This window comes from Podarcis gaigeae (assembly GCF_964106915.1).
Source record: "Podarcis gaigeae genome assembly, chromosome: 2".
NCBI classification, from domain to species: domain Eukaryota; kingdom Metazoa; phylum Chordata; class Lepidosauria; order Squamata; family Lacertidae; genus Podarcis; species Podarcis gaigeae.
Genome location: NC_139679.1, coordinates 39553908 through 39580994, shown reverse-complemented (window position 1 = coordinate 39580994; position 27087 = coordinate 39553908). Strand labels below are relative to the sequence as shown.

Sequence of the window (27087 nt, the reverse complement as noted above, 5' to 3'; positions counted from 1 at the left end):
CTTAACTGTGCAGTAACATATATCAGAATGGGATATATATGCAAAGGGGGCTGCAGAATAGGAGAGTGAAGGCATGAAAATGGGAACAGTAAGAACATAGCAAAGAGATATATAAGAGTTAAACTAGAAATCTGTGTAAGACAAAATAATAAACTGAATCTCAGGTTTCTCATATACAGATTTTGATGTTGAATATTTTCCGGTTATTTCCTGTGTGTTAGGAATTCTCCAGGTAGTTGATATATGTAATATTCCACGATCAGCAGTTCACAAAGAAGGTTGCAGTTATGACTCAAAATTTAATTCCTTCTTGTCCTTCTGCTGGCAGATGAAGATTTTCTTGTAACCAACAGGCTTTTGGGAATGGACTGCTTTTAACAAAAGAGCTGGTGCTATGCTGTTTTACTGTCATTATTGATATGGTTTTAATAGATTTTATATAGATTTAATTTTATCAATGTTCAATTGTTTTTTAATTATTGTTTTATTATGTTTTTGGCAGTTCTTATTTTTATCTGTAAGCCACCTCAAGTCCCCATGTGAAAATGTGGAGTATTTATTTATTTATTTATTTAATTAGCAGCAGCAAGATGTAAGCCATATATTTTTGTTTTAAAGCATGAGAATGGTATAAAATGTAATTCTTGCATTTAAATTTGTTTGGGGATTAAGTGGTTAATTTGTTATGCCTGACCTGTCTGAGGATCAAAGGGGAGGTAAAATTCAATGAATATGTGGTGGTTGTCATGCAGGCATTGTTTGTAGCTGAGAATTAGGACACTAATTTAGGGATTGCAAGTCACCATGATAAAAGTCAGAAACTAGCTTTGGTTGGTAGTTTCAAGGCAGAATCTGGGAGACAAAGGATGAGCAAATCAAGGTGTGATATCAGGTTACAAAGGGAACATAGCTAAAATTTACCCTGTGGCTTTTCATGGGTGTGTAGTGCCATCTTTGAATATTTTCTCTCATTTTAGTTGACACTGACCAAAAAGGTCTTTCCCATGGCTTTTCCCCCAGCCAGAACTTGCCAGAACTCAGTTCTGGCAGCTCTCCGGTATGTGCCATTGCCATTATAAGAGAACAAGTCACCTTTTTCTAGAAAAATAGCACTGGTCTTTTTCATCCCATTGGGCGACTGTGCAGAAGAAGACTGTGAGTAGTTTCAAACCACCTTTTTTGCTTTCCTCAATTCTTTTACCACTATTGTGCTTCATTTCTGCACCTCCATCTCTACAAGGTCCATCAACTTATTATGAATGGCTTCTCTCTCACATCCAGTGCCACTTTGCAGACCAAGAAAACAGAAACTAGAAGTTTCAGTCAAAGGATTAAGGAACACAAAAGTAAGATAGTGGATTGTGAAGAACTGAGAAGCAGGGAAGGAAGAAAAATGTGGAGTGGAGAGAGGGAAAGACTGTGGGTCAAATTTGATCAACTATGTAATATGCAGCCATGTATCTTGTTTTTCCTTAAATAATTACAGGAATAGGAAAACATAATTCTTACTGGGAAAGCACCGTGGTTATCTGTCACTCCCACACCATGATCAGACCTGGGATAGCTCAGTCGGTAGAGCATGAGACTCTTAATCTCAAAGTCATGGGATCAAGCACTGCGTTGGGCAAAAGATTCCTTCAAGGCAGAGGGTTGGACTAGATGAGCCTCAGAGTCCCTTCCAACCATATGATTCTATGAAAACTGAGATTAGCCCTCCAAGTTTGGCTAGGACTCTTAGGAAAAGAGTCTTTCACAAGGCTCCTAGCTGTGCAGAGTTGCGTGTGTGATATAGAGTGTGTGTCTCTATTCTGATCATGGTTGAAATGAAAAAGGATCCCTTCGTTTGCTCTGCCTTCCCAGTAAGCACTAGGCTCCCCCCATGGCTGTAATTATTTAAGAAGAAACAAGATAGTTAGCAACATGCTATTTAGCAAATGTTTAGCCTGTGTATGTCTCCTAGCCTTATAAACTGTGTTTTTGCAACCAGATGCTTGCTGGAGCAGCCAAAATGAGAGTACCCCTAAACATTTTTTAAGGAAAAAAAAAGCACTCATTTAATCTATAACAGTACAGTATTTCACAGTTAACATTCAATGGTGCTTAACATTTGTATTTGGTGTCTGGCAAGCAACTGTATTCGGTATCTGACAGCACATGACAGATTACACACAGTGGTGTTTATTTGATGATGTTTGATAGCTCACAGCGTGCAAAATTTTATATTTGATGCTTGCCAAAAAAGAACATATTTGACTAAAGTACTGACATTTCAATACTTCAGATGAATTTGAATTTTCCTAATCCAAATTTGAAAAAAGTAAAATTGGAAAATTTAGCAAATTTCAAATTACTACAAATATTTATTTCAGCTTCACTATGCACTCACCAGCCTTCTCCTCTTCTCTCATTACCAGTTAAAACATATTTACTGCCATTCATTCTATCATAAGCATATGGGTTTCCTTTGAGCAATATGTTGCACTCCCACTGAACCCTAACAGCATCAGATGCATATATTTCTCTCCTCTACCAGAACACAAAATTGGTATCAGGATCAGACCACAATATATAGGCTGCCACCCACTCTTCCCTCCTCTTGTCAATTTATTTTTAGATTGATTCATGGAGCTGAAAGATCTAATTATATCTGTTCGCGTCAAATATGAATGGAAATCTTGCTGGGAGTTAAGGCTGCCAAAAAGGTTTTGACCGAAGAAAGAAGAGGAGGCTGCTGTGTATGCAAATCACTTCCTATATAAGTAGTCTTGGGACCAGCCTCTCATGTCCTTGCACCAACAGCTTAAAGGTAAGAGTGTGAGAAGCTCGAGTTTAAAAGGAATAGAATCTCACCCTGAATTCTTTACATCCCAGTACATTCCTGCTGCATTTGACATTTCTGAGCACAGATAGCCTGTGTCAATAGGGATTTAAAATCTGCCCATCAGTTGCTACTCTATAATTTATTACTGGACCTTTGATAAAGGATCTATCATTTTTATTTTACAGTATTGGGCAGCTCAACCCTGCTTTACAGTCCACCTGATACCACACAAGGTAAGACACTGATTTATTAATTCCCTGGGGAAAGTCAGATACATGGTAGGAAAGGATCTGCATGTTTTTCAGTGGGTTAATTGCTTCCTCCCAACCTTTATGGAACATGTATAGCTATATCAAATTTTGTTATAAAGCAGCATTCCACTTAGCAGGAGGAAGTCAATTTTGGGAACTGGCCTTGAATATACTGATTCTTTTACTATCCCCTCTAATAGAACATCTGCCATAGCACAAACCCATGGGTCAAATTCTGAAAGGATGCACTATGGTAGGGAATCACAGTCTACATCATACCATGTATGCATAAAGGCCATAGTCTATATGGCTGTATGAATAATTTTGACATGGGGTTCTACTGTGCAGGGAGTACGCAATTCCTGCTGAAAGTTGTATGGTTTCTAATTTAATTGTAAACATAACAGGTAGCAGTGTAGAAGGGCTGTAGCTCAGTTGTAGAGCATCTGTTTTGCATACAGAAGGTCCCAAGTTTTATATCTGACAACTCTGGGTAGGACTGGGAATGTCCCATCTAAAACCCTGGACAATACTATGGACAATACTGACCTAGATGGACCAATGGTTGGACTTGGTATAAGGCAGCTTCCTAAGTTAATCCTGCTTGACAGAACTTCTTGCTTGTTGGCACACGAAAGGACACAATAATACAGTTCAAGCTACAAACTCCTGCAATTCCAGCATTCAAGCGGGCTGAAGTAGCTCAATCTGGATGAGTCTGTAGGGGATGAAATCTAGTATCTGGTGTACAGAATCATTTTATAGAGGGATAGTTAGTTGTCTTGTAATAAACAGCAGTCTTGAGGCACCTTAGTCTATTGTGCACTGATAAAACAGTAAAGTGTAAGCCACTTGAACTAAAATGATAGTCTTTGGCTAGTTATAAATATAAGATACAAAAAGAGAACAATTATTATTTGTATATTTATGAATCACCTTTTGCATCTTAAGACATAAAAACTAAAATAGTTTTAAAAACAGTACAAAACCAACTGGAGATGGGCATTGAATTTTGTTTTTAATCAAAATAATATTATATTCTAACTCATATAATAAGAAAGAAAACAGTAGCCTTGCTCTGATAAGCACAGTCTAGTCACTTTAATCTTCTTCCTTATTGGCTACAAAAAAAGAATTTATGTGATAATTTATACTCTATCCTTCAACTGCAGTATCAATTCCTAGGGTGGCTTACAAAATATAAAAAATGACCAAAGCAAACAATAAATCAACCAACCAACCAACCAACCAACCAACCAACCAACCTACCAATAAGGTAATTTGACCCTGGCAGTTCCTTCAGCTTCTGCAGTTTATATAATCCGGTGTAATGGATGACTGAACAAATTCCACAGACCTGAAAATATCTAGATTTCAGGATTCAGAATCTATAGGTGCCAAGTATATGGTATTCCATATGAAAAGTAGGACCTTGGTTCTAAGTGCCAATGGAGCTGGATGTTGCCAACTCTCTGAAATACAGGATGTAACTCCAAAGGAAAAGTTGTATATTGGACATATGTCCACATTTTCTTTACATGATTCATATTTTTCTTTCCTTCAGCTTTTCGTTTGCTGAGCTGCGTGCTATAAACCGCAGTCATGTCTTCAGACGCGGAGATGGCCATCTTTGGGCCAGCTGCCCCCTTTCTACGAAAGCCAGAAAAAGAGAGAATTGAGGCCCAGAACAAGCCCTTTGATGCAAAGAATTCAGTCTTTGTGACAGATCCTAAGATATCTTATGTGAAGGCCAGTGTCACAGCCAGGGAAGGAGGGAAGGTCACAGTCAAGACGGAAAACGGAGAAGTGAGTAGAAGGAATGCATTGTTAAAATTGCCTCATCTCTACTTTTTAAGATGATATAAATTGGCCTTTTGTTTGGTTGGCTGTCTGTCCTATATTTGTTCATCTTCCATTTAATCCTTTTCCTCCCAGTCTGTAACAGTCAAGGAAGATCAAGTCTTTTCTATGAATCCTCCCAAATATGACAAAATTGAGGACATGGCCATGATGACCCACCTCCATGAACCTGCTGTCCTGTATAACCTCAAAGAGCGTTATGCAGCCTGGATGATCTATGTAAGTATACTCTGAAGTAACATGCCCCTCTTTTTATGGTGGAACTAGATTTTAATCTAGGGGTGAGGAAGTCTGTGGCTCTCCAGATGAGACTCTAACTCCCAGAAACTCCACCTAGCATGATCAGTGGACAGTGTGTTGTAATATAGTTATATTTGGAGGGCCATAGGCAGTTCTGACTTTGGGGCAGAAGTCCAGGGTCCCTTGCAGCAAAATGCCCTCTAAGTGCAGCAGGGCTAGCTTACCACATTTTGAAGTACATGAAGTAATGCACGTTACCATCTAAAGAAGTAGCCTCATAAGACCAATGCCTAAAATTAGCTAACTGCACTTCTGGCCACAGGTTTCCTACCTCTGCTTTAAGACCTCCCAAATATCACTTTCTTCTCTCACACCACACAACCATGTTAGGTTTCTACCTTGTATCAGTTAGCCAGTTTGTATTGCTCTTTTGTGGGCAAAGTAACTATTAGCTGCCAGATCCTATATTATGTTCCTAGTGTCTTGTATCAATCAAGGACAGGAATGTGGCAAAAGTCTACTCACATACAGTGGTACCTCGGGTTACAGACACTTCAGGCTACAAACACTTCAGGTTACAGACTCTGCTAACCCAGAAATAGTACCTCGGGTTAAGAACTTTGCTTCAGGATGAGAACAGAAATTGAGTGGCAGCGGCGTAAGGCCCCATTACCTAAAGTGGTACCTCATGTTAAGAACAGTTTCAGATTAAGAACAGACCTCCGGAACGGATTAAGTTCTTAACCAGAGGTACCACTGTATTTTTTCTTTTCTTTTCTTTTCTTTTCTTTTCTTTTCTTTTCTTTTCTTTTCTTTTCTTTTCTTTTCTTTTCTTTTCTTTTCTTTTCTTTTCTCTCTTCCCTCATTCCCAATGATAAACATCCTGTCCTAAGTATATATCCCTGAATATCCTGCTCAGCTCAAAGTTCCTTAGTTCGGGAAATAAATACAATTGACTCACAATCTTTGCAGGGGTTACATTCTGGGGGGTTGTGCATAAAACCAAAATTGTGTATAGCCAAAAACAACTCTGAAACTGCCCCCACTTTACTATCCCTACCTTTCTGAAGCCAGTGTGCCAAGCATGCCTTGCCTCCCATGCAAGGCAAAGAGCATCTAAACTCTCCATCTTGCTTACTACGCTCTGAGAGGTCTTGGGTGGCCCCTGCAATATTCTGTCAGCGCCTTTCAGAGCCTGTGTGAGACCTTCCCAGAGCCTAGTAAGCAAATTTGAGAACTCTTTTCATGCCAGGAAAACCTGCTCCAGGAAGAGCTTTAAAGCAATCTGCATTATGGGCATTTAATCTGTGTGATTTCAGCTCTCCGGTCACCAAGTATGTAAATCTGCAATTGTGCAAGTTAAATTTGTACAAGTTGTGAGCTAACTGCATTTTAAACTCTATTGGGAATATTAGAAAAATCCACAATAGGCTCCTCTGTTGGCTAGCAAGGCCGCTCTTACACCTTAATAACTGTTGATATATACTATTGTTGTACTGTGTATTTTGGGTCTATGGACCACAATAAAGCTGTGTGTGTGTGCGTGTGTGTGTGTGTGTGTGTGTGTGTTACAATAGACAGGATAAAACAAGCTAGATATGTTTTTCTTCTTCCAGACCTATTCAGGTCTCTTCTGCGTCACTGTCAATCCATACAAGTGGCTGCCAGTGTACAACCCAGAAGTGGTATCTGCCTACAGAGGCAAAAAGCGTCAAGAGGCCCCTCCCCACATCTTCTCCATCTCTGACAATGCCTATCAGTTCATGTTAACTGGTGAGTATATGGATCTCTTTGAAAGAGCGAACATTTTCTCAAGAGAAACCTTAATAACTTTCCTAGGAAATGTGGAGGTCTGTTAAGATAGCATATAGAGAAGCATTAGAAAGCTGGCTCAAAACAAATTAAGAAGTTCCCTAATCATGCTAATACATGTAGTCCAATTCCTGCTCAAAAAGTAACGTTGGCTCATTTTTTCACCAAAAAAGAATACAAAACTTAAAAATCAACAATTGTTGACAAGAAAAAATACCAATATTGCTGAATTCATTCCTTAAACTAAATTCATGCAGAGCTATTTATAATTAATACACACATGCATAAATGGCACACACAGTTTTGAGAGTCATTGGGAAAAGCAATGAATATGCATTCAAATTATGGAAAACTAATTCAGTTTCCCATATTTCATCAAATGGTTTCCACACATTTCTAAGCATACTTTGTAGCCATAGAAGCTATATACTTCCTTAAAAAAAAAAATCCCACAAGCTGTAAAAGATACAAAAGCTGTAAAAAATACAGATGGATGTATTTTGTGTGCATGGCTGAGCTCCTCTAGCATCATAGCATATACACAATCTGGGCTTTGCCCTGCATATTTCTTACCTATTATGACCTGCTTGTATGCAAGCCACTGCAAGTTCTTTAATAATTACATGCAGTGTCATCCTAAGCATGTTTGTTCAGAACCAGGTCTCACTGAGTTTAATGGGACTTTTCCTCAAGTTAGCTCACACTGAACCATAGCTGCACTAAATTAATAACAAGTTCTTTTTTGTTATATATCTTTCCAGATCGTGAGAATCAGTCAATCCTGATTACGTAAGTTTAATTCCTTAATGAAATCAATGCTGACTTTGTGATACAGTACAACAGACAATAAAGGAATTTTGTCAAAACTACCTTATCCTACCTGGGAGGAAAGATTCAATTACATGTATAGTCCTCTTAAATGCTGGTACAGTAAATCTCCAGTGATCTAGCCAGTGTGGTGTAGTGGTTAAGAGCGGCAGTCACATAATCTGGGGAACCGGGTTCGTGTCTCCGCTCCTCCACATGCAGCTGCTGGGTGACCTTGGGCCAGTCACACTTCTGTGAAGTCTCTCAGCCCCACTCACCTCACAGAGTGGTTGTTGTGGGGGAGGAAGGGAAAGGAGAATGTTAGCCGCTTTGAGACTCCTGAAGGGGAGTGAAAGGCGGGATATCAAATCCAAACTCTTCTTCTTCTTCTTCTTCTTCTTCTTCTTCTTCTTCTTCTTCTTCTTCTTCTTCTTCTTCTAGTTTTCTGAAAGTTCTACAGTTGCATTATACAAAATTTCAATTTTATTTCTATAGAAGAGGGGCATTTATCTGACCCCCTAGTTTCTTAGTAGGCTTTGAAGAACATGTGCTGCTTGCTGGCTATTCCTCTCTAATATTCCTTTCTAATAATATGGGGTATTGGCAGGGTAATAATAATAATAATAATAATAATAATAATAATAATAATAATAATAATAATTTATACCCGACCCATCTGGCTGGGTTTCCCCAGCCACTCTGGGTGGCTCCCAACAGAATAATAATAAGAATAAGCAACAAAACATTAAAAACGTCCCTAAACAGGGCGGCCTTCAGATGTCTTCTAAAAGTCAGACAGTTGTTTATTTCCTTGATATCTGATAGGAGGGCATTCTACAGAGCGGGCGCCACTACCAAGAAGGCCCTCTGCCTGGTTCCCTGTAGCTTCACTTCTCGCAGTGCGGGAACTGCCAGAAGGCCCTCAGAGCAGGACCTCAGTGTCTGGGCTGAATGTTGAGGGTGGAGAAGCTCCTTCAGGTATACTGGGCCGAGGCCGTTTAGGGCTTTAAAGGTCAGCACCAACACTTTGAATTGTGCTCTGAAACGTACTGGGAGCCAATGTAGATACTTCAGGACCAGTGTTATATGGTCTTGGCAGCCACTTCCAGTCACCAGTTCAGCTGCCACATTCTGGATTAGTTGTAGTTTCTGGGTCACCTTCAAAGGTAGCCCCACGTGGAGCGCATTGCAGTAGTCCATGTAACGCTCTGATATGTGTTTGATCAACAGTGGAGAATCTGGTGCTGGAAAGACTGTGAACACGAAACGTGTCATCCAGTACTTTGCAACAATTGCCGCCACAGGTGACAAGAAAAAGGATGAGCCGGTTGCACAAGGCAAAATGCAGGTAAGCTTTTTGTTAGAAAGGATGAAATGTGGTTTTGATGCAGTCTCTATATAATTAATCTTACAATAATACATACATTGCAGGGTACCCTTGAAGATCAAATCATCAGTGCCAACCCGTTGCTGGAGGCTTTTGGAAACGCAAAGACTGTGAGGAATGACAACTCCTCGCGTTTTGTAAGTCTTCTGCAGAATCTGAACATAGTAGTTGACCTTCACTTTTTTAAGGGTGGTCATCATACAGCAAATCTGTAGTAATGTATTTGCAGAATCTGCCTCATAGGATTTGTAATTACATGCCTTTTCTTGTTTAAAGGGTAAATTCATCAGAATCCATTTTGGTGCCACAGGCAAACTGGCTTCTGCTGACATTGAGACATGTAAGGGATGGGATCTTTCTTTCTCTCTCGCTCTCTCACTTGCTTTCTCTTTCACTCGCTAGTTTCTTAATTGGTTGCTTCTGTTTCTTGCCAGATCTGCTAGAGAAGTCCAGAGTTACTTTCCAGCTGAAAGCTGAAAGAAGCTACCACATCTTTTATCAGATCATGTCCAACAAGAAGCCAGAACTAATTGGTAAGAGGCATTTGTTATAGTGGCTGCTGCTGCTGTTGCTAAAATCTTGTGCTGATGCTGGATTATGCAATGGATGCAAATCTGTGCTTCTCCTTATTCAGAGATGTTGCTGATTACTACCAACCCATACGACTTTCACTTTGTGAGTCAGGGTGAGATCACTGTTCCCAGCATAGATGATCAAGAAGAGTTGATGGCAACTGATGTAAGTAGCATGAACAAGTGAGTTTTTTGGAGTATCAACTAGAGGTAATATAAAAAATATTCACTTGCACATTTTGGTTCAATTGTCAGAGTGCCATTGACATATTGGGCTTCAATTCTGAAGAAAAGACAGCCATTTACAAGCTAACTGGAGCTGTAATGCACTATGGGAACATGAAGTTCAAGCAGAAGCAACGTGAGGAGCAGGCTGAGCCAGATGGCACTGAAGGTATTTACAGAATTTGCAATGGGACTATGAGCAAAAGCCTTCAACCAAAAAATGCCCTTAATCCTCAGCTGCTCCTAACTTTCACTTGAACAGCTGAAGTCCAATGCATAAGAATGAGAGCCTAAAGTTACAGTCTGATTAACGTTTACCTGCACGTTTCATTGCGTTCAATGAGGATTAATTTTGAGTAGATGTGTCTAGCCTTATACTATTTTATATTCATTTTCTTGTCTAAGTCAAGCCAGAAAATGTTTGAAAGTCGATACAATCTAGAAATTTGAATAACAGTGATGGAATTTTGGTTGCCATAGTCCCGCCAAATCTATCCCAACTAATCTCTTAGCCACAAACATAGGAGTCAACTCTTAGGGGCTGAGGTCCCTTTGCCGCCCTCCCATAAAGTATTTGAAGGGGCTGTACGCAACAAAAAAAGTTAATGGGCATTGCCATTCAAATGGTGTGCACGTGATGCATTTTGGGATCAATTATGCAGGGCAGTGCTTACCCAGCCCCAGCCCAATATCTGATTCAAGTTGACACCTCTAGCGACAAACATGTAGTTTTAGCTGATTAATTTGCTATTATTTTATTTATTAAATTGGTATACTGTCCTTCATCCAAGGATCGCAGGGTGGTTCCCAGCATAGAAATACAAAGTGAGAACACAAAACTCCCTAATAAAACAAAAACAAACCAATAACTCTTTTCTCCCAAACACATTTAAAAGGTCATAGAATGTTAATCAGCCAAAGGCCTGCTTACAGAGAAACACTTTTGCCAGGCGCCTAAAGATATAAACAAGGCAAGCCTCCCTCTCTAGGCAGAGTATTCAACAAATGGGGAGCCATTGCAGAAAAGGCCTGTTCTGGACCTCTCATGGAGAAGGCACACAAAGAAGTGCCTCAGATGATGACTGCAGAATCCAGATAGGTTCATTATGGGGAAAAGCAGTCCTTGAGGTATTGTGGTCCTGAGTCATTTAAGGCTTTATAGGTCAAAACCAGCACTTTGAATTGGACCCAACCACTGCAGTCAGGTCAGGATTGGTATTATTATTATTATTATTATTATTATTATTATTATTATTATTATTATTATTATTATTTTATCGTTTATACCCTGCCCATCTGGCTGGGTTTCCAGCAAAATATTAAAAAATAATAAAATGTCAGACATAAAAAACTTCCCTGAACAAGGCTGCCTTCAGCTGTTTCCTAAAAGCCGTTTAATTCTTTATCTCCCAGACATTTAATGGGAGGGCTTTCCACAGAGAGGGCACCACTGCCGAGAAGGCCCTATACCACCTTGCTCCAGAGAACAGCCTAACAGCCAAATTCTGTACCAGCTGAAGTTTCTAAATCATCTTCAAAGGCAGCTCTACATTAGTAGTTTCCATGTCATACACCAGGAAGTTAATTTGTGTTCAGAGAGGCAGACCTATTCTTGCTTCTAATCACTGAAAAATCAGTCACATCTTTAAAAAATTAGGGAAAGTATTTTACTACTCTGCTTCTTCTATTTGTATTCTTAGTAAGATCTGTAGTATTTCTAGCAGTATTTCTATACAAGCAGTGTTGTTTATTCATTCATCCAATGTAGAAAATATTATATATTGGGCTCATAAACCTTTCCTCTCATATCTGTGCTCAGTTGCTGACAAGGCTGCATACCTCATGAATCTCAATTCAGCAGATCTGCTGAAAGCTCTGTGCTACCCCCGAGTCAAAGTCGGCAATGAGTTTGTCACCAAAGGCCAAACAGTCCAGCAGGTAATGATCTGCAGTACAAAACTCATGGTGGATGGACTCCACTTTGTTGCTCCAATTATCTGCTGACTGTTGTCATTCTATTCTTATAGGTGTACAACAATGTTGGTGCTCTGGCTAAGGCTGTCTTTGAGAAGATGTTCTTGTGGATGGTCATCCGTATCAACCAGCAGCTGGATACCAAGCAGCCTAGGCAGCACTTCATAGGAGTGTTGGACATTGCTGGCTTTGAGATCTTTGATGTAAGGAAACAGGGCCTTGAGGGAAGAGTGTGAGAACATAGTCACAGCAAAACCTTTAAGCAATTAAAGAGTGTTGTTCAATAATGTTCTCAATGCCAAGGCAATGAAGGAGTGAAATTGTTTCCAAGCCGTTAACTGGAGAGGATGCCAGACACAGAAATATCTGGCAGTGATAAGGAATTGTAGATATGATTTGTTATGAAGAGCAGTGGCGTAGCGTGGGTTGTCAGCACCCGGGGCAAGGCAAGTAATTTGCGCCCCCTAACCCGGTAGGGGCAGAGAGCTGCGAGTGCGCCCCCCGATGTTGCACCCGGTGCGGCCGGCCCCCCCGCACCCCCCACACTACGCCACTGATGAAGAGCATGGTTCATAAATCCAAAGCATATCTGGAGTGAGACAGAGTGTAAGCAATGTATCTGAAAGCACTGGAAGCAGTACGTTCAGTGAATATGCATGAATTTGGGCTCAGCAAAGGAGAAAATAATGAGTAGACCTACAAGTATGTCCAAAGTTCGTTTCGGGGGCCAAAACCAGCCCGCCCGATCCCAATTTTACTTTGGGGTAAAATTGTAAAAAAACAACTTTGGTCGGCCCTCACGCATGTTCACTTCATCAAATCTGGCCCTCTTTGAAAAAAGTTTGGGCACCCTGTGATATGACTTTAAATTACTGTCAATAACTGTAAAAAAACCATTAATAATTGCAGAAACCTGAAGAGATGTAAGGTTTTTAATATTAACCATTAGAAAACTAGAATGAAGAATACTGTTAAACATGGTCGTCTCTTATACGATATATTTGCACTGTCTAGTTCAACAGCCTGGAGCAGCTCTGCATCAACTTCACCAATGAGAAACTGCAACAGTTTTTCAACCATCACATGTTTGTGCTGGAGCAAGAGGAGTACAAGAAAGAAGGAATCGATTGGGAGTTCATTGACTTTGGAATGGACCTGGCTGCCTGCATTGAACTCATTGAGAAGGTCTCTTAAAAATTACTTGTTTAGCACATGCAAACAATCCCTGTTTTAGCAAGGTGCTTAAGCTTATGCTTAATTATAAAAATGAATAGCTCCATAATAATAACAGAAATTGTGATGATGCTTTTGTCTAAATTTCATGCAGGACTATGCCATTTTACTAAATGTGCACTATGAATAGTTCACTTTTACTGTCAAATACTAATTACATTAGTTGGTTAGAGTGTGGCACTGATAACACCGGTGTTACAGGTTCAATCCCCATATGGGACAGCTGCATGTTCCTGCATTGCAGGGGGTTGGACTAGATGATCCTCAGGGTCCCTTCTAACTCTACAATTCTATTAATTTAATTTAGTAATTTTACTTTTACTCTCCTTGTTCCCTCCAGCCAATGGGCATTTTCTCCATCCTAGAAGAAGAGTGCATGTTCCCCAAGGCAACAGACACATCTTTCAAGAACAAGCTCTATGAACAGCATCTTGGCAAATGCAAGAACTTTGAAAAGCCCAAACCTGGCAAAGGGAAGGCTGAGGCTCACTTTGCCCTGGTCCATTATGCCGGCACTGTGGACTACAACATCAGTGGGTGGCTGGACAAGAACAAGGACCCCCTGAATGAAAGTGTAATTCAGCTCTACCAGAAATCATCTATGAAGACACTGGCTTTGCTATTTGCTGACCGCCCTGCAGAAGGTAATTCCTGCTGCACTTTGCAATTGGCTCATGAACATAACCCATAATTAGCAACTTAAAGAGATGGTTGCTTTAAATTCTAGTGGTATATGTTTATGTAATTCATTGAAGGATTTTAATTTCATTCATGTATTTTATAATTTTTATGTTTTAGAGGGTGGCGGCGCCAAGAAAGGTGGCAAGAAGAAGGGTTCCTCTTTCCAGACTGTATCTGCTCTCTTTAGGGTAAGCACAACTTCTGTTCGTGAAATGGGAAATAAACTTGCTTTAAATCAATGTCTTTTTCCTAGCTTATATTTTGATTTGTCAAATCATAACAAAATCTGAGAGGGGGAAAAAATAAACATAAATGAGATCAATATGTTCAAAATAGATTGTCTACAAAGAGTATATTTATATATCAAAATCTATTTATCTATAGTTATATCTTCAGCAGCTTCCAATGTCAAAGAGGTGGGCTGTGTCTCAGTTGAAAATTTGGCTTTTTCTTGTGTATTAAACATCAACATGCAGGTAAAACAAATATTTCTGACCTCATAGGAGAATTTAAACAAGCTGATGAGCAATTTGAAGAGCACCCACCCTCATTTTGTGCGCTGTCTCATCCCCAATGAAACTAAAACACCTGGTAAGACATTTGAGTAAACATTATAAAAAAGAGAAGGAAATTCTACCCTGTAGTATTAATCCATACTCTAATGTTCTCTAAGGTGCCATGGAGCATGAACTTGTATTGCATCAACTGAGATGTAATGGAGTGCTGGAAGGTATCAGAATTTGCAGAAAGGGATTCCCTAGCAGGATCATTTATGGTGATTTTAAACAGAGGTCTGTATGTGCCATACTATTTTACTATTATGCTTCTCAGTTCTTTAAAAATATGTTTTCAATACAATGCAGTATAATCCAAAGCACTAAGAAATAAGTCCCACTAAAGTAAAAGTAAGTGTAGTTAGGATTTCAGCCTTTGTACATGTTAAACTTTTAAGAATGCTGAAAATCAACTAAGAGCTCACTGGTGGATGATTAGTGTATGTTTATATTGAATGTGGTTGAGAGAACTGGGATGAAATAATAAAAAGGTATATCAGGGATAGGCTGTGTACTTCCTTAATAGCTGTGTACAGTACCTCTCTGTACAGCAATGGAACTTCTTATATTGCATCAGCTTGCAGCAGCATAATTAGATAAGCTGAAAGGCCACCTGCAGTAAGATCATGTTACTAAGAAACATCTTTTCAAATGTTCATCATGTTTAAGAAAGTTTCCCTAGACATAAGTTTTACTTCACAGCCAAATTCAGTTTTTAATCTCTTTCAGATATTATTCTGTAACAAAAACAATTGTGGAAGTTAGTGCCAGCTATCATAATACTTTGGCAAAATAAAAACTGTAAGCTTTTCTCAACAGATACAGGATATTGAATGCAAGTGCCGTCCCAGAGGGACAGTTCATGGATAGCAAGAAAGCTTCTGAGAAGCTTCTCGGTTCTATCGATGTTGACCATACCCAATATAAATTTGGCCACACAAAGGTAAAATTACTTTTTATTACAAGACTGTAATATTTGAGTTTGTTGAGATAGTGATTAATACTTTGTATATTTTCTTTTCCCAGGTGTTCTTCAAAGCTGGCCTTTTGGGTACTCTAGAGGAGATGAGAGATGATAAGTTGGCACAGCTGATTACACGCACCCAAGCTGTTTGCCGTGGTTACCTGATGAGAGTGGAGTTCAAGAAAATGATGGAAAGGAGGTAGAGTTTCATAGTCTGTAACAGGACTCATTGTGTGCCCAGGAGGAGACTCCCTGGCCCCAAGAGACCACCAGAAGGAATAATAACTTGTGACAATGTGTTATGGAATAAAAATTGGCCACAACTTTATTAAACCTTTCAGATGTAGGAAGACATTGACTTAGGCATTGGGCATGTATCCCTCCCAGCCCCCAGCTGGGGGAACTGGAGCTCCTCAGGGTGAATGGGATATGGGAGCATGCACAGCAAGAGGCTTGTGTATGCTGGCATCCCACCCCATATCCCTGCAATGCAGGGGAGTTCACTGACAACCTTTCAGTGTATGGCCAATGACTCCCATATATAAACCCCTTTAAGAGGGGACCCTGGAATCGCTGCCACGGGGCGGGGGGGTTGAGTCACCACTTCACCCCCCCACACCCCATTTAGGGAAGATAGACTAAAGGATTCCACCCAAGGCCTAAAACCGCCAAAGTTGTTACAAATTGCTATGGGGAAGGCAAAACCTGACAATGCAGGGAAATTCCTTCCCGGCTCTTCAACAGCAACCATCCAAAGACGTAGCAGCACACACAAAACATTGTCTAATGCTTTTTGCAGGTTAACGAAAGGGAGGGTTGGGTGGGTGAAGCTCCAGAACCGCCGCCTATTTAAGCAACTGGCCCCACCTCCCTGTGGTGCTGATTGACTGAGGTTTGGCAGGAACCTCCAATGACTAGCACAGGGAGGCCAGCCCAAACAGCTGGTGGGTCCCACGTGACTGGGGTGCTGTGTGCGGCCCTGCAAAGGGCACCCACAAAGGAAGATGTGAGCGCTCATTATCAAACTGGCAATGAGTCCAGTTTGATAATGAGTTCATCAACACATGCAGGTTTAATACAGATTAAACAAACTTGAAAACAAATTTTATTTTGGAATCGTCCTTAAGGTTTAGTTTGCTTTCTTTACAGAGAGTCTATCTTCACTATTCAGTACAATGTCCGCTCATTCATGAATGTGAAGACTTGGGCTTGGATGAAGTTGTACTTCAAGATCAAACCTCTGCTGAAGAGTGCTGAGTCAGAGAAGGAGATGGCCAACATGAAGGAAGAGTTTGAGAAAACTAAAGAAGAGCTTGCCAAATCAGAGGCCAAACGGAAGGAGCTGGAAGAAAAAATGGTGTCTCTGATGCAAGAGAAGAATGACTTGCAGCTCCAAGTCCAATCTGTAAGCATCACTGGTAACATTAAATGTTTTTGTCCAAGTGACTCGATGCCTGACACATATAGATTGGATAAAAAGGTAAAGGTAAAGGTACCCCTGCCCGTACGGGCCAGTCTTGACAGACTCTAGGGTTGTGCGCTCATCTCACTCTAGAGGCCGGGAGCCAGACACTTCCAGGTCACGTGGCCAGTGTGACGAAGCCGCTTCTGGTGAGCCAGAGCAGCACACAGAAACGCCGTTTACCTTCCCGCTAGTAAGCGGTCCCTATTTATCTACTTGCACCCGGGAGTGCTTTCGAACTGCTAGGTTGGCAGGCGCTGGGACCGAGCAACGGGAGCGCACCCTGTCGCGGGGATTCGAACCGCCGACCATGCGATCGGCAAGTCCTAGGCGCTGAGGTTTCATCCACAGCGCCACCCACGTCCCCTATAGATTGGATACAAGATTTCAAAAAGTGCCAAGAATTTTTGGAGCTAATAAAACATATTTAAAAAGATAATTATAGATATCAAGTATATAATAATGTGCAGGAACAAGGAAAGATAGAAAGAGAAGAAGAAAAATCCTCAGTTCCACCTCTTCATTTTTATTCATTACTTTTATCCCACATTCCCTTCCTTTGCCTGATAACTCTTGCTTCCACACATGTCTCTGTCCACTTCCTCCTTCAACCCACTGCTTAGGTTCTCCCCTGCCTCCAACCCTTGCTCATGTCTCCACTAGCTGCCTTCTGTCTATCTTCCCTATGCTAAACTACACTGTACACCTTATTACCTTCTTCCCTTGTTCAATGCACCCCTATTCTGGTCTGTTAGCAAAGGCCAAACTTCCCAAAGTCAGAAACCCCTCCCACACACACAGTTACATATCAATGTGCAGATTGTCCTTGAATCCCTGGTAAAGGAATTTTATCAAAGTTTTGCTTATGTGGTGTATGTCTCAACTAAAAACCTACTTCTTAACTCAACAAGACGAGAGAGATGCATTAAAAACATGTTTTCAACCTACAGGAATCTGATGGCTTGGCAGATGCTGAGGAGAGATGTGACCAGCTGATCAAAACCAAAATTCAGCTGGAAGCTAAAATTAAGGAGCTGACTGAACGGGCAGAGGATGAGGAGGAAATGAATGCTGAGCTGACAGCCAAAAAGAGGAAACTAGAAGATGAATGCTCAGAGCTGAAGAAAGACATTGATGATCTGGAGTTAACACTGGCCAAGGTGGAAAAGGAGAAGCATGCCACAGAAAACAAGGTAATGATCACAATGTGCTCAGATCTGCAACCAATAGTCAGAATGTAGTACAGTATTGTCATTCCAGGTTAGAATGATATATTGAATCTGTTTGTTCATTTCTAAAAGGTGAAAAACCTCACTGAAGAGATGGCAGTCTTGGATGAGAACATTGCCAAACTGACCAAGGAAAAGAAAGCCCTCCAAGAGGCCCATCAACAGACCTTGGATGACCTGCAAGCAGAGGAGGACAAAGTCAATACTCTGACCAAAGCAAAGACCAAGCTGGAGCAGCAAGTGGACGATGTAAGCACCAACACATGCAGAATAATAACTGTGGGGTGAAGGTAGCATTAGAGTGACAAAGTCTTTTCCCCCTTTTTGTCTTTAGCTTGAAGGGTCCCTGGAGCAAGAAAAGAAACTTCGCATGGACCTGGAAAGATCCAAGAGGAAGCTTGAAGGTGATCTGAAGCTGGCCCAGGAATCCACAATGGATTTGGAGAATGATAAGCAGCAGCTGGATGAAAAGCTTAAGAAGTAAGTATGGTTTACTGTCTAGAAGACCTTTTGGGAGCTCTTTATGGCACCCAGCCCTCTTAGAATTTGACTGAGAAAACCTTGTGTTTTGTTGTGAAAAGGAAAGACTTTGAAATCAGCCAGCTACAAAGCAAAATTGAAGATGAACAGGCCTTGGGCTCCCAGCTTCAGAAGAAGATAAAGGAGTTACAGGCAAGTCAAGCACATATTGACTCCATCATATGAAAATCAGTTCATCAGGGAAGACTCTGTTAATGGTTGCTTCTCTTTCTCTAGGCCCGTATTGAGGAACTGGAGGAGGAGATTGAGGCTGAGCGTGCATCTCGGGCCAAAGCAGAGAAGCAGCGGGCTGATCTCTCCAGAGAACTTGAAGAGATCAGTGAGCGTCTGGAGGAAGCTGGTGGGGCAACCGCAGCTCAGATTGAGATGAACAAGAAACGTGAGGCAGAATTCCAGAAAATGCGCAGGGACCTTGAAGAGGCCACTCTGCAACATGAAGCCACATCGGCTGCTCTCCGCAAGAAGCATGCAGACAGTGCAGCTGAACTTGGGGAACAAATTGATAACCTGCAACGTGTGAAACAGAAGCTGGAGAAGGAGAAGAGTGAGCTGAAGATGGAAATTGATGACCTTGCCAGTAATATGGAATCTGTCTCTAAATCGAAGGTATTGTACTTCAGTGCATTAGGGAAGGGATGCAAGAACTACTGCATCATCTCATAAGCATTTGACACATGGTTTTCTAAGAGCTAAGCTGCCAGAACATCTCTAAACCTGACCTTAGGCTAAAGTTGAAGCAAAGTCAGATTGTATGGCATAAGCAAATGAAGCAGTACTAAAAACATATTCTGGATGCCAAGAATTACTTGTTAAGGTACACTATATATGAAAAATGGGCAATATTTTTTTAAGATTAGACTGTAAAAGGTCTGCTCCTAAGTGTACAATATTTAATTGCTGCTGGGTAGCCAATGTAATTGCTAGATGAATTAATTAGGTGTTTATATATTTTATCACCTCTAAAGAATATACAGGTAAACACATTCCTCCACTGTTTCATGAAATTATGTTGTGTGTGTTAATATATTGAAGACTTTGTGTTCAAAGATTGCCTATAAGAATCTGACTTGAGGAATGCAATCAAATTAATAGATTGTAGCACAGTTATTGGATTTTAGCTCTTTGCAAAGTTTGTAATTTCCATGTCAAATTGTGCCAAACTTCAGAATTTGGTTTAAATGTATGCTGTCATTTACTTAGGCTGCAATGAAACTTATATTTGCATAAATACAAATTTATAAATTATCTGTATTGTTTTCATAGTTTTACTTTCTTTTTAAAGAATGTTCTTACTCATATATCAGTTTGAAGACTATTTCAATGTTTTTCCAATTGCCCATTTCAGTCAACTCTTGAGAAATTATCCCGCTCCTTGGAAGATCAGCTGAGTGAGGTTAAAGCAAAGGAGGAAGAGCACCAGCGCACAATTAATGACCTGACTGCTCAAAGAGCACGTCTGCAGACAGAAGCAGGTAAGGCACATGACTGGTTACACACTGCAAGTTACACACTGAAACACATTATATACACTGTGAAAGTTGTTTGTAAATTCTCGTAAGAAATGTAACTTGCAGCTGGATCACAACATTGAAAATGTGAAGAATAGCATTATACAACACTAAATTACGTAATTAATGTATCAAGGTTGTGATTCCAAAGTCAGAGAGTGGCACGTGGTCTCTAAGCAAGTGCTCTCAGCCAAATGTACAGTCTCTTCTACAATCAGATCATTCCACTTTTTGTAAAGTTCTAAACTTTTCACTTCTACATCCGTGGTGCAAGCTCTCCTGATCTGAGTACTTGTGTATATCATAGCAGGAAGAAAAGTGAAAGTGTATGCTCTTCTCGATTAGTATTTGAGGAATGTGGGGTTTATGTGGCATTATGTATAACCTCAGACATGACTGTATAGCTAATTTTATTATTTTTAAACTCCCAGTTGTTCCATTTCTTCTTGAGTACAGTTTTTTCAGTCAACTTTATTCCAGTCCTATCAAATATTTTCTTTTGCTCTTCTCAGGTGAATTTGCTCGCCAAGTAGAAGAAAAAGATGCTTTGATTTCTCAACTTTCAAGAGGCAAGCAAGGTTTTACTCAACAGGTTGAAGAACTGAAGAGGCAACTTGAAGAAGAAACAAAGGTGGGCATTATGACTAGATCTAATAAATGGATTTTCAGTGCTGTATTGCAAATCCTGCATGCTGCTGTAAAGGGCTAAAGTGTTATGGAAATATCTTAGAAATTATATTCTTTTTGTTTAAAAATTATACCGCCTTTTATTCTTTGAGTTGCTCAAAGCAGTTTACACTTCAAAAGCGACCATAAAAGCAACAATAATCCAACCATCAAAACACAAATTAACAAACTAAAAACAGCAACATTGTACAGACAAAACCATATGTAATGAACTGATATTTGAGCTGTACAGCAATGTCATGGAAATAAATCCCCACCCCCACCCCAAAAATTAATTAGGCTAGGGATAAGGAATCTGTGTTCCTCCAGGTGTTGTTGGACTCCCATCATCCCTGACCATTGGTCATACTGGTTGAGGCGATGGGAGCTGGAAGTCCATGGGTTTTCCATCTCAGACTGCAGTCCTAAACATACTTGCTAGGCAGAAAGATCCACGGAACTCAGGATACTTAACTTCACACAAAAAAATCTAGGCAAATCACTTAACAAATATTTTAATTTCTCCAGGCTAAGAATGCATTGGCTCATGCCTTGCAATCTGCTCGTCATGACTGTGACTTGCTCAGGGAACAATTTGAAGAGGAACAGGAAGCAAAGGCTGAGCTGCAACGTGCCATGTCCAAGGCAAACAGTGAAGTTGCCCAATGGAGAACCAAATACGAGACTGATGCAATCCAGCGCACTGAAGAACTAGAAGAGGCCAAGTATGTTGGGGAGATTGAGATAAAAAGTGTTATTCTGCTACAAAACATTGCAATATTTTTGACTAGGAATTCAAAAATTGCAACTCTCCATTCTTGCTTGGAGTGGTTAAGAGACTGCTTGCTTGTCCACATGCACCCCAGGCTGCTCCTCTGCTGCTCTGGGCTGTTACAGCAGCCCTGTGGCCCATTCCCCAATCAGGCAGTGGCACTATTAGAAGTGTGAGCAAAGTGCCCAGAGAGAGTGGAGCACTCGAGGGGGGGGGGGAGAGAGAGAGGGTGAGAGTTGCAGGAGGAAAGAAAAGGGAGGGAGGGGCACAAATGATGGTGGGGCGCACCGATACAGCTCCTTGCCATGGGTACAAGATCATCTGGGTATGCCTCTGTTCTCATTCAGGAAGTCCCTTTCATACCAGCCAATCAGTGAGGGTTTGGAGGCTTCTAGGCCACCAACGTAGCACTCACTTCTTCACCAATCAGCCAGCCCACTTCATTCCTACACAACACCCAGGTTTTCCCACTGATTCAGGGTTCTGTGGGTACTTAGCATTGAAAGTCCTCACTGGGCTGTTTTGGGGGTTCTCCCACAAGTTCTCCCCAAATGTTTTTTATACTTTTGGACACCTTGGGGTTCCCTCCTTCTGTCCCTCTATGATGTCTGTAACAGAAGTTATGCAATGCCTCTGGTAGGATAATAGACCTTCCTGCTTACCCAAGCAGATTCATGCAATTTACTACTGACTTTTTTATCTTCTTCAAGGAAAAAACTTGCCCAGCGCCTGCAGGATGCTGAAGAGCACGTAGAAGCTGTGAATTCCAAATGTGCTTCCCTTGAGAAGACAAAGCAAAGGCTACAGAATGAAGTGGAGGACCTGATGATTGATGTGGAAAGGTCCAATGCAGCCTGTGCAGCTCTAGATAAGAAGCAGAAGAACTTTGATAAGGTATTTTTTGACTTTTTTTAATGAACATATTGCATGAAGTTCTCAGGTCTAATGAATTCATTGCTTATTTCTTGGTGGTGTTTTGCAGATTCTGGCAGACTGGAAACAGAAATTTGAAGAAGCCCAGTCTGAACTGGAAGCTTCCCAGAAGGAGTCTCGCTCTCTCAGCACAGAGCTCTTTAAGATGAAGAATGCTTATGAGGAATCCTTGGATCACTTGGAAACCTTGAAGCGTGAGAACAAGAATCTCCAACGTAAGTTAATAATTGTATATTCTAAGAAGCAGGTTTAGAATACTATAGGCACAAAACTGAGAAGCTATGTCTTACTTCTAAAGAACTAGCTGAATCATATAACTTCAAACAAGCCTTCTCCCTGATTCTAGGACAGACTCTGGTGTCCATAAGGTCATGCACTGTGTGTGCAGAACAACTAATCTATTTCACAAGGATGAGCTGAAATTAAAAAATAAAGCACTTTACCCCTCACCCCCATCCCACCCAAATGCTGTGTATCATCATCCATATTACAACAACTAAACTATTCATCTATCTCTCTTTACTTTGTGTAAAACCAATAGAGGAGATTTCTGATCTCACGGAACAGATCGCTGAGGGTGGAAAGGCTATCCATGAATTGGAGAAAGTGAAGAAGCAGATTGAGCAAGAGAAGTCTGAACTGCAGGCTTCTCTAGAGGAAGCTGAGGTACACACACACATATATATATATCATTCTTCTTAGAGAAAACAGGATAAAAGTTTCTTGTTCTATGATATAAAACACTTAAAGAATTACTAACAGTGTTAACAGAATCGTGATGGACACTTCTGTTTTGCTGTTGACTGGAGGAAAGAATGCACAAAATATTTCCTTTTAAAGATGATGTCGAATGCATTTTAATAAAATGGAGAGGAGGCACTTATTTTAGTGTATTATTAATAGCTAATATAAATGGCTTTCTTAAGGCCTCACTGGAACATGAAGAAGGCAAAATCCTCCGCATCCAACTAGAGCTCAATCAGGTGAAGGCTGATATTGACAGGAGAATTGCAGAGAAAGATGAAGAAATTGATCAGCTGAAGAGGAATCATCTGAGAGTAGTAGAGTCCATGCAGAGCACACTGGACGCTGAAGTCAGGAGCCGGAATGATGCCCTGAGAGTAAAGAAGAAGATGGAGGGAGATCTGAATGAAATGGAAATCCAGCTGAGCCATGCCAACCGCCAAGCTGCTGAGGCATTAAAGAACCTCAGGAACACACAAGGGCAGCTTAAGGTATCTACAGTGCAATGCCACACAGTTGAAAGTGAAATCCTGGACTTGCCATGTTATTATTAAGGACTTTGTGTCTCATAATAATTTGTTTGATAGGATACACAACTGCACTTGGATGATGCTGTTCGGAGCCAGGATGATCTGAAGGAGCAAGTGGCCATGGTTGAGCGCAGAGCTAACCTTATGCAGGCTGAGATTGAGGAGCTCCGTGCAGCTCTGGAACAGACAGAGAGGGGCAGGAAAGTGGCTGAACAGGAGCTTCTGGATGCCAGTGAGCGTGTGCAACTTCTTCACACACAGGTAAGCTTCTAATATGTAATGTGCCCCACCTCTCATTAACCAGTAGAGAAGAGCAGGCTGTTTATCTTGGGGAATGATCTCTTCCATCCTCTTCCACCTTTAGCCATGTTACTTGAATGAAACAAAGCTATGCCTAAATAATCTTTGCTTGCTCTTATACAAAACGTCTGTGGACATGACTATTTAGCTTATTTCTCTATGATTAGATGGTATGCATACTATGATATTTCCATCTCATTTGAAACTCTGGGGATTTGAGGCAGAGCTTCATTGAGTTCATTTCTAAGTAGATGTCATTGTTTCCTGCCTTTTAAAAATTCTGTCTTAGCTGTTTTAAGGCAATTTTTCAAATACTGTATGTTTTCTCCCCAAACAGAATACCAGCTTGATTAACACCAAGAAGAAGCTGGAAACAGACATTGCACAAATCCAAGGTGAAGTGGAAGAGACTATTCAAGAAGCCCGCAATGCAGAAGACAAGGCCAAGAAGGCCATCACTGATGTGAGTTGCAGGGAGTTTCCTTTTGAGATCTGTACCTGTATACATTTAGTATGGCTGATTTCTTGAACTGGTTTGGCAACTTTATTAATAGGCGGCCATGATGGCTGAGGAACTCAAGAAGGAACAAGACACCAGTGCCCATCTGGAGAGGATGAAGAAGAACTTGGAGCAGACCGTAAAGGACCTGCAACACCGTCTTGATGAGGCAGAACAGCTGGCAATGAAGGGTGGCAAGAAGCAGCTCCAGAAACTGGAGAACAGAGTGCGTATTCCCCATATATCTGTAGTCTTTATACATTTTGAACGTAAAGAATGCAATGGAATGCAAATTCTCCCTTCTTCTGTGCCTTCCTCAGGTACGTGAGCTGGAAGCTGAAGTTGAAAACGAGCAGAAGCGTGGTGCTGATGCTATCAAGGGTGTGCGCAAATATGAGAGACGGGTCAAGGAGCTGACCTACCAGGTGAGGGTGATAAATGTTTTTTCAATAATACAGTGAAAGAAATGCTACTGAAGTTATTGAACACTCAAACTGGAAATGTTTAATAGTAGTGAAATAGAGTGAGATAAATTCTTTTCAAAAATATTTTCTTCATCAAAGGTTTGTAATGGGGTAAATTACATGAACTGTTTATTTTCCCCTATTACAATATGAGCAGCTCCATCACTTATATCATCATATATCATCACTTATATCATCATAAACATGTCACTGCATTCCCATGCCCTGATATCCCCAACCAACCAAAAATACGGCCAATGCACAGCCCCCTGCCAAAAAAACATTAATAGCTATTCATTTCCTCTTATCTAGCCCTCAACCTCTCTAATCCATGGAATGCTCTCCCATAACACATAGTGCAAGTTTCACTCAAGAAAAATATATTATTTAAGAAAATCAAACTGAGGAATGAATTTTAAATTATATAAACTCACTTTTTTCTTCCATTTGTTCAGTCTGAGGAAGATCGGAAGAATGTTCTGAGGCTTCAGGATCTGGTGGACAAACTGCAAATGAAAGTGAAAGCTTATAAGAGACAATCTGAAGAAGCTGTAAGTATTGCACTGAAGATGGAACAATGGTTACATTTCAAATAAATCTGATTATATTTACTGTAATGAGTTTCATTAAAATGCCTGTGGGCCAAAGTCCTAAACAGTGGCACATTATCTGATACGACAAATAAGAAAAGCAAGAATCAAAAGGAAACTGTGAGATGGAAATACTAATTAAGTAATGAACGCAAGAATATTGCATAACACAAATATGGGGAATATCATTTTTTAAAATGATTATTAAAGGAGTGGATAGTTACACTTTAACAATTTTGACTTATGTGTATCTGTCATATTTTTAATTGGGAGTCTAGACTAGATTTCTCATAATTTTTTCCTTGACAGGCAGAAAATTAAGAACTGAACATTTTCCCAGCATGGAGAAAACTATAGGTTGAATCCAGACTTAATTAAACTTAGAGTGGACCCATTGAAATAAATGAAACTTAAATTAGTCATGACTAAGAAGACTCTACAAGATTTCAATGGATCTACTACTTAGGCAGTCTTGCTAGCCTGGTTTATATTTTAACACTTGCTAGGATTATAGGGATGATGATGATGATGATGATTAGTAGTAGTAGTATTAATTTATATCCCACCCATCTGGCTGGGTTTCCATAAACTGGTGCCTACAAACTTGTAACAATAGTTAAATCACATAGTCACATAATGAAGAATCAAGACATTAGCATCCTGCTCCCAATCACCTGGTTATGGTTGAAATAAAAGAGAAGTTGGATTTTTAATAATATGGTTTTCATAATTTTATTCTCAGGAGGAACAATCCAACCTCAACCTCTCCAAATACCGCAAGATTCAGCATGAGCTGGAAGAAGCTGAAGAGAGGGCTGACATTGCAGAGTCACAGGTCAACAAACTGCGGGTGAAATCCCGTGATGCTGGAAAGGCAGTCAAAAGTGAAGAATAAGCAAAACTTCAAGGTGACTGAAGAAATACACAAAATGTGAAGCTCTTCATCACTTTGATGTGTAATTATTGTTTGTTCTGTCCTCGGTGTCTAGGAAATAAAGACTGTAGAAACCTTTGCATACATAAAAATGTGCCATTCTTTTTGTGAATCTCACCCTCCTGGTGTTATCTCAAGCTTTTCCTCATCTGGTGGGTCTCCAAAGTGGTGAATAAGATTAAGTGAGCACTTAGACTAAGATTAAGTAGTCAGTTGTGACTGTCATAGTTATTCTATTCACATATAGCTGTTCTTTTTTTGTGCCTCAGTTTTCTGATTATCAAAACTAAAATGCAAGTACTGTACTTAAGAAGAGCCTAAAGGCCCATCTAGTCTAGCATCCTATTTCCTATGGTGGCCAACCAATTGATTCTGCAAAGTCAACAAGAAAGGCATCAAAATGCAGTAGTTCTCCTTTATTTGTTGCCTCTCAGCAGCTGAGTTTCAGAGGAATCATTGGATATTTTTTCATTTGTTTACAATGTTCATATGCTGCCTTTCAGGCCAAAGCTTTCCTAAGGAAGCTTATGAAACA

General features: G+C 40.4%; 1 protein-coding gene and 1 long non-coding RNA gene across 2 annotated transcripts in view; one reads left to right on the top strand and one right to left on the bottom strand.

Annotated features, from left to right (window-relative positions):
• The window catches only part of LOC310838507, a 178210-nt gene extending 152677 nt beyond the window's left edge, over positions 1-25533 (bottom strand). Inside the window, exon 1 of the long non-coding RNA XR_014560997.1 lies at positions 25463-25533. This is a non-coding gene — a long non-coding RNA (uncharacterized lncRNA). The remainder of the gene's footprint in view (positions 1-25462) is intronic.
• Positions 1-26644, top strand: part of LOC310838420 (myosin-1B) — an 88856-nt gene extending 62212 nt beyond the window's left edge. Inside the window, exons 1-40 of the mRNA XM_083725778.1 lie at positions 2620-2806; positions 3007-3054; positions 4637-4878; positions 5008-5151; positions 6789-6945; positions 7746-7773; positions 9022-9139; positions 9223-9315; positions 9455-9518; positions 9613-9711; positions 9813-9916; positions 10006-10144; positions 11795-11913; positions 12003-12152; positions 12964-13134; positions 13523-13826; positions 13981-14051; positions 14367-14454; positions 14537-14654; positions 15237-15360; positions 15444-15580; positions 16531-16786; positions 17794-18036; positions 18145-18321; positions 18407-18552; positions 18654-18744; positions 18829-19218; positions 19958-20084; positions 20633-20751; positions 21315-21511; positions 22269-22452; positions 22541-22706; positions 23033-23157; positions 23418-23726; positions 23823-24026; positions 24403-24528; positions 24620-24790; positions 24885-24989; positions 25484-25579; positions 26361-26644. Coding sequence (XP_083581904.1) covers positions 4675-4878; positions 5008-5151; positions 6789-6945; positions 7746-7773; positions 9022-9139; positions 9223-9315; positions 9455-9518; positions 9613-9711; positions 9813-9916; positions 10006-10144; positions 11795-11913; positions 12003-12152; positions 12964-13134; positions 13523-13826; positions 13981-14051; positions 14367-14454; positions 14537-14654; positions 15237-15360; positions 15444-15580; positions 16531-16786; positions 17794-18036; positions 18145-18321; positions 18407-18552; positions 18654-18744; positions 18829-19218; positions 19958-20084; positions 20633-20751; positions 21315-21511; positions 22269-22452; positions 22541-22706; positions 23033-23157; positions 23418-23726; positions 23823-24026; positions 24403-24528; positions 24620-24790; positions 24885-24989; positions 25484-25579; positions 26361-26513 — 5817 coding nt within the window. The 5' untranslated portion in view covers positions 2620-2806; positions 3007-3054; positions 4637-4674 and the 3' untranslated portion in view covers positions 26514-26644. Of the gene's footprint in view, positions 2807-3006; positions 3055-4636; positions 4879-5007; positions 5152-6788; positions 6946-7745; positions 7774-9021; positions 9140-9222; positions 9316-9454; positions 9519-9612; positions 9712-9812; positions 9917-10005; positions 10145-11794; positions 11914-12002; positions 12153-12963; positions 13135-13522; positions 13827-13980; positions 14052-14366; positions 14455-14536; positions 14655-15236; positions 15361-15443; positions 15581-16530; positions 16787-17793; positions 18037-18144; positions 18322-18406; positions 18553-18653; positions 18745-18828; positions 19219-19957; positions 20085-20632; positions 20752-21314; positions 21512-22268; positions 22453-22540; positions 22707-23032; positions 23158-23417; positions 23727-23822; positions 24027-24402; positions 24529-24619; positions 24791-24884; positions 24990-25483; positions 25580-26360 lie in introns of the transcript that reaches the window.
• Positions 26645-27087: the final 443 nt, after the last annotated feature.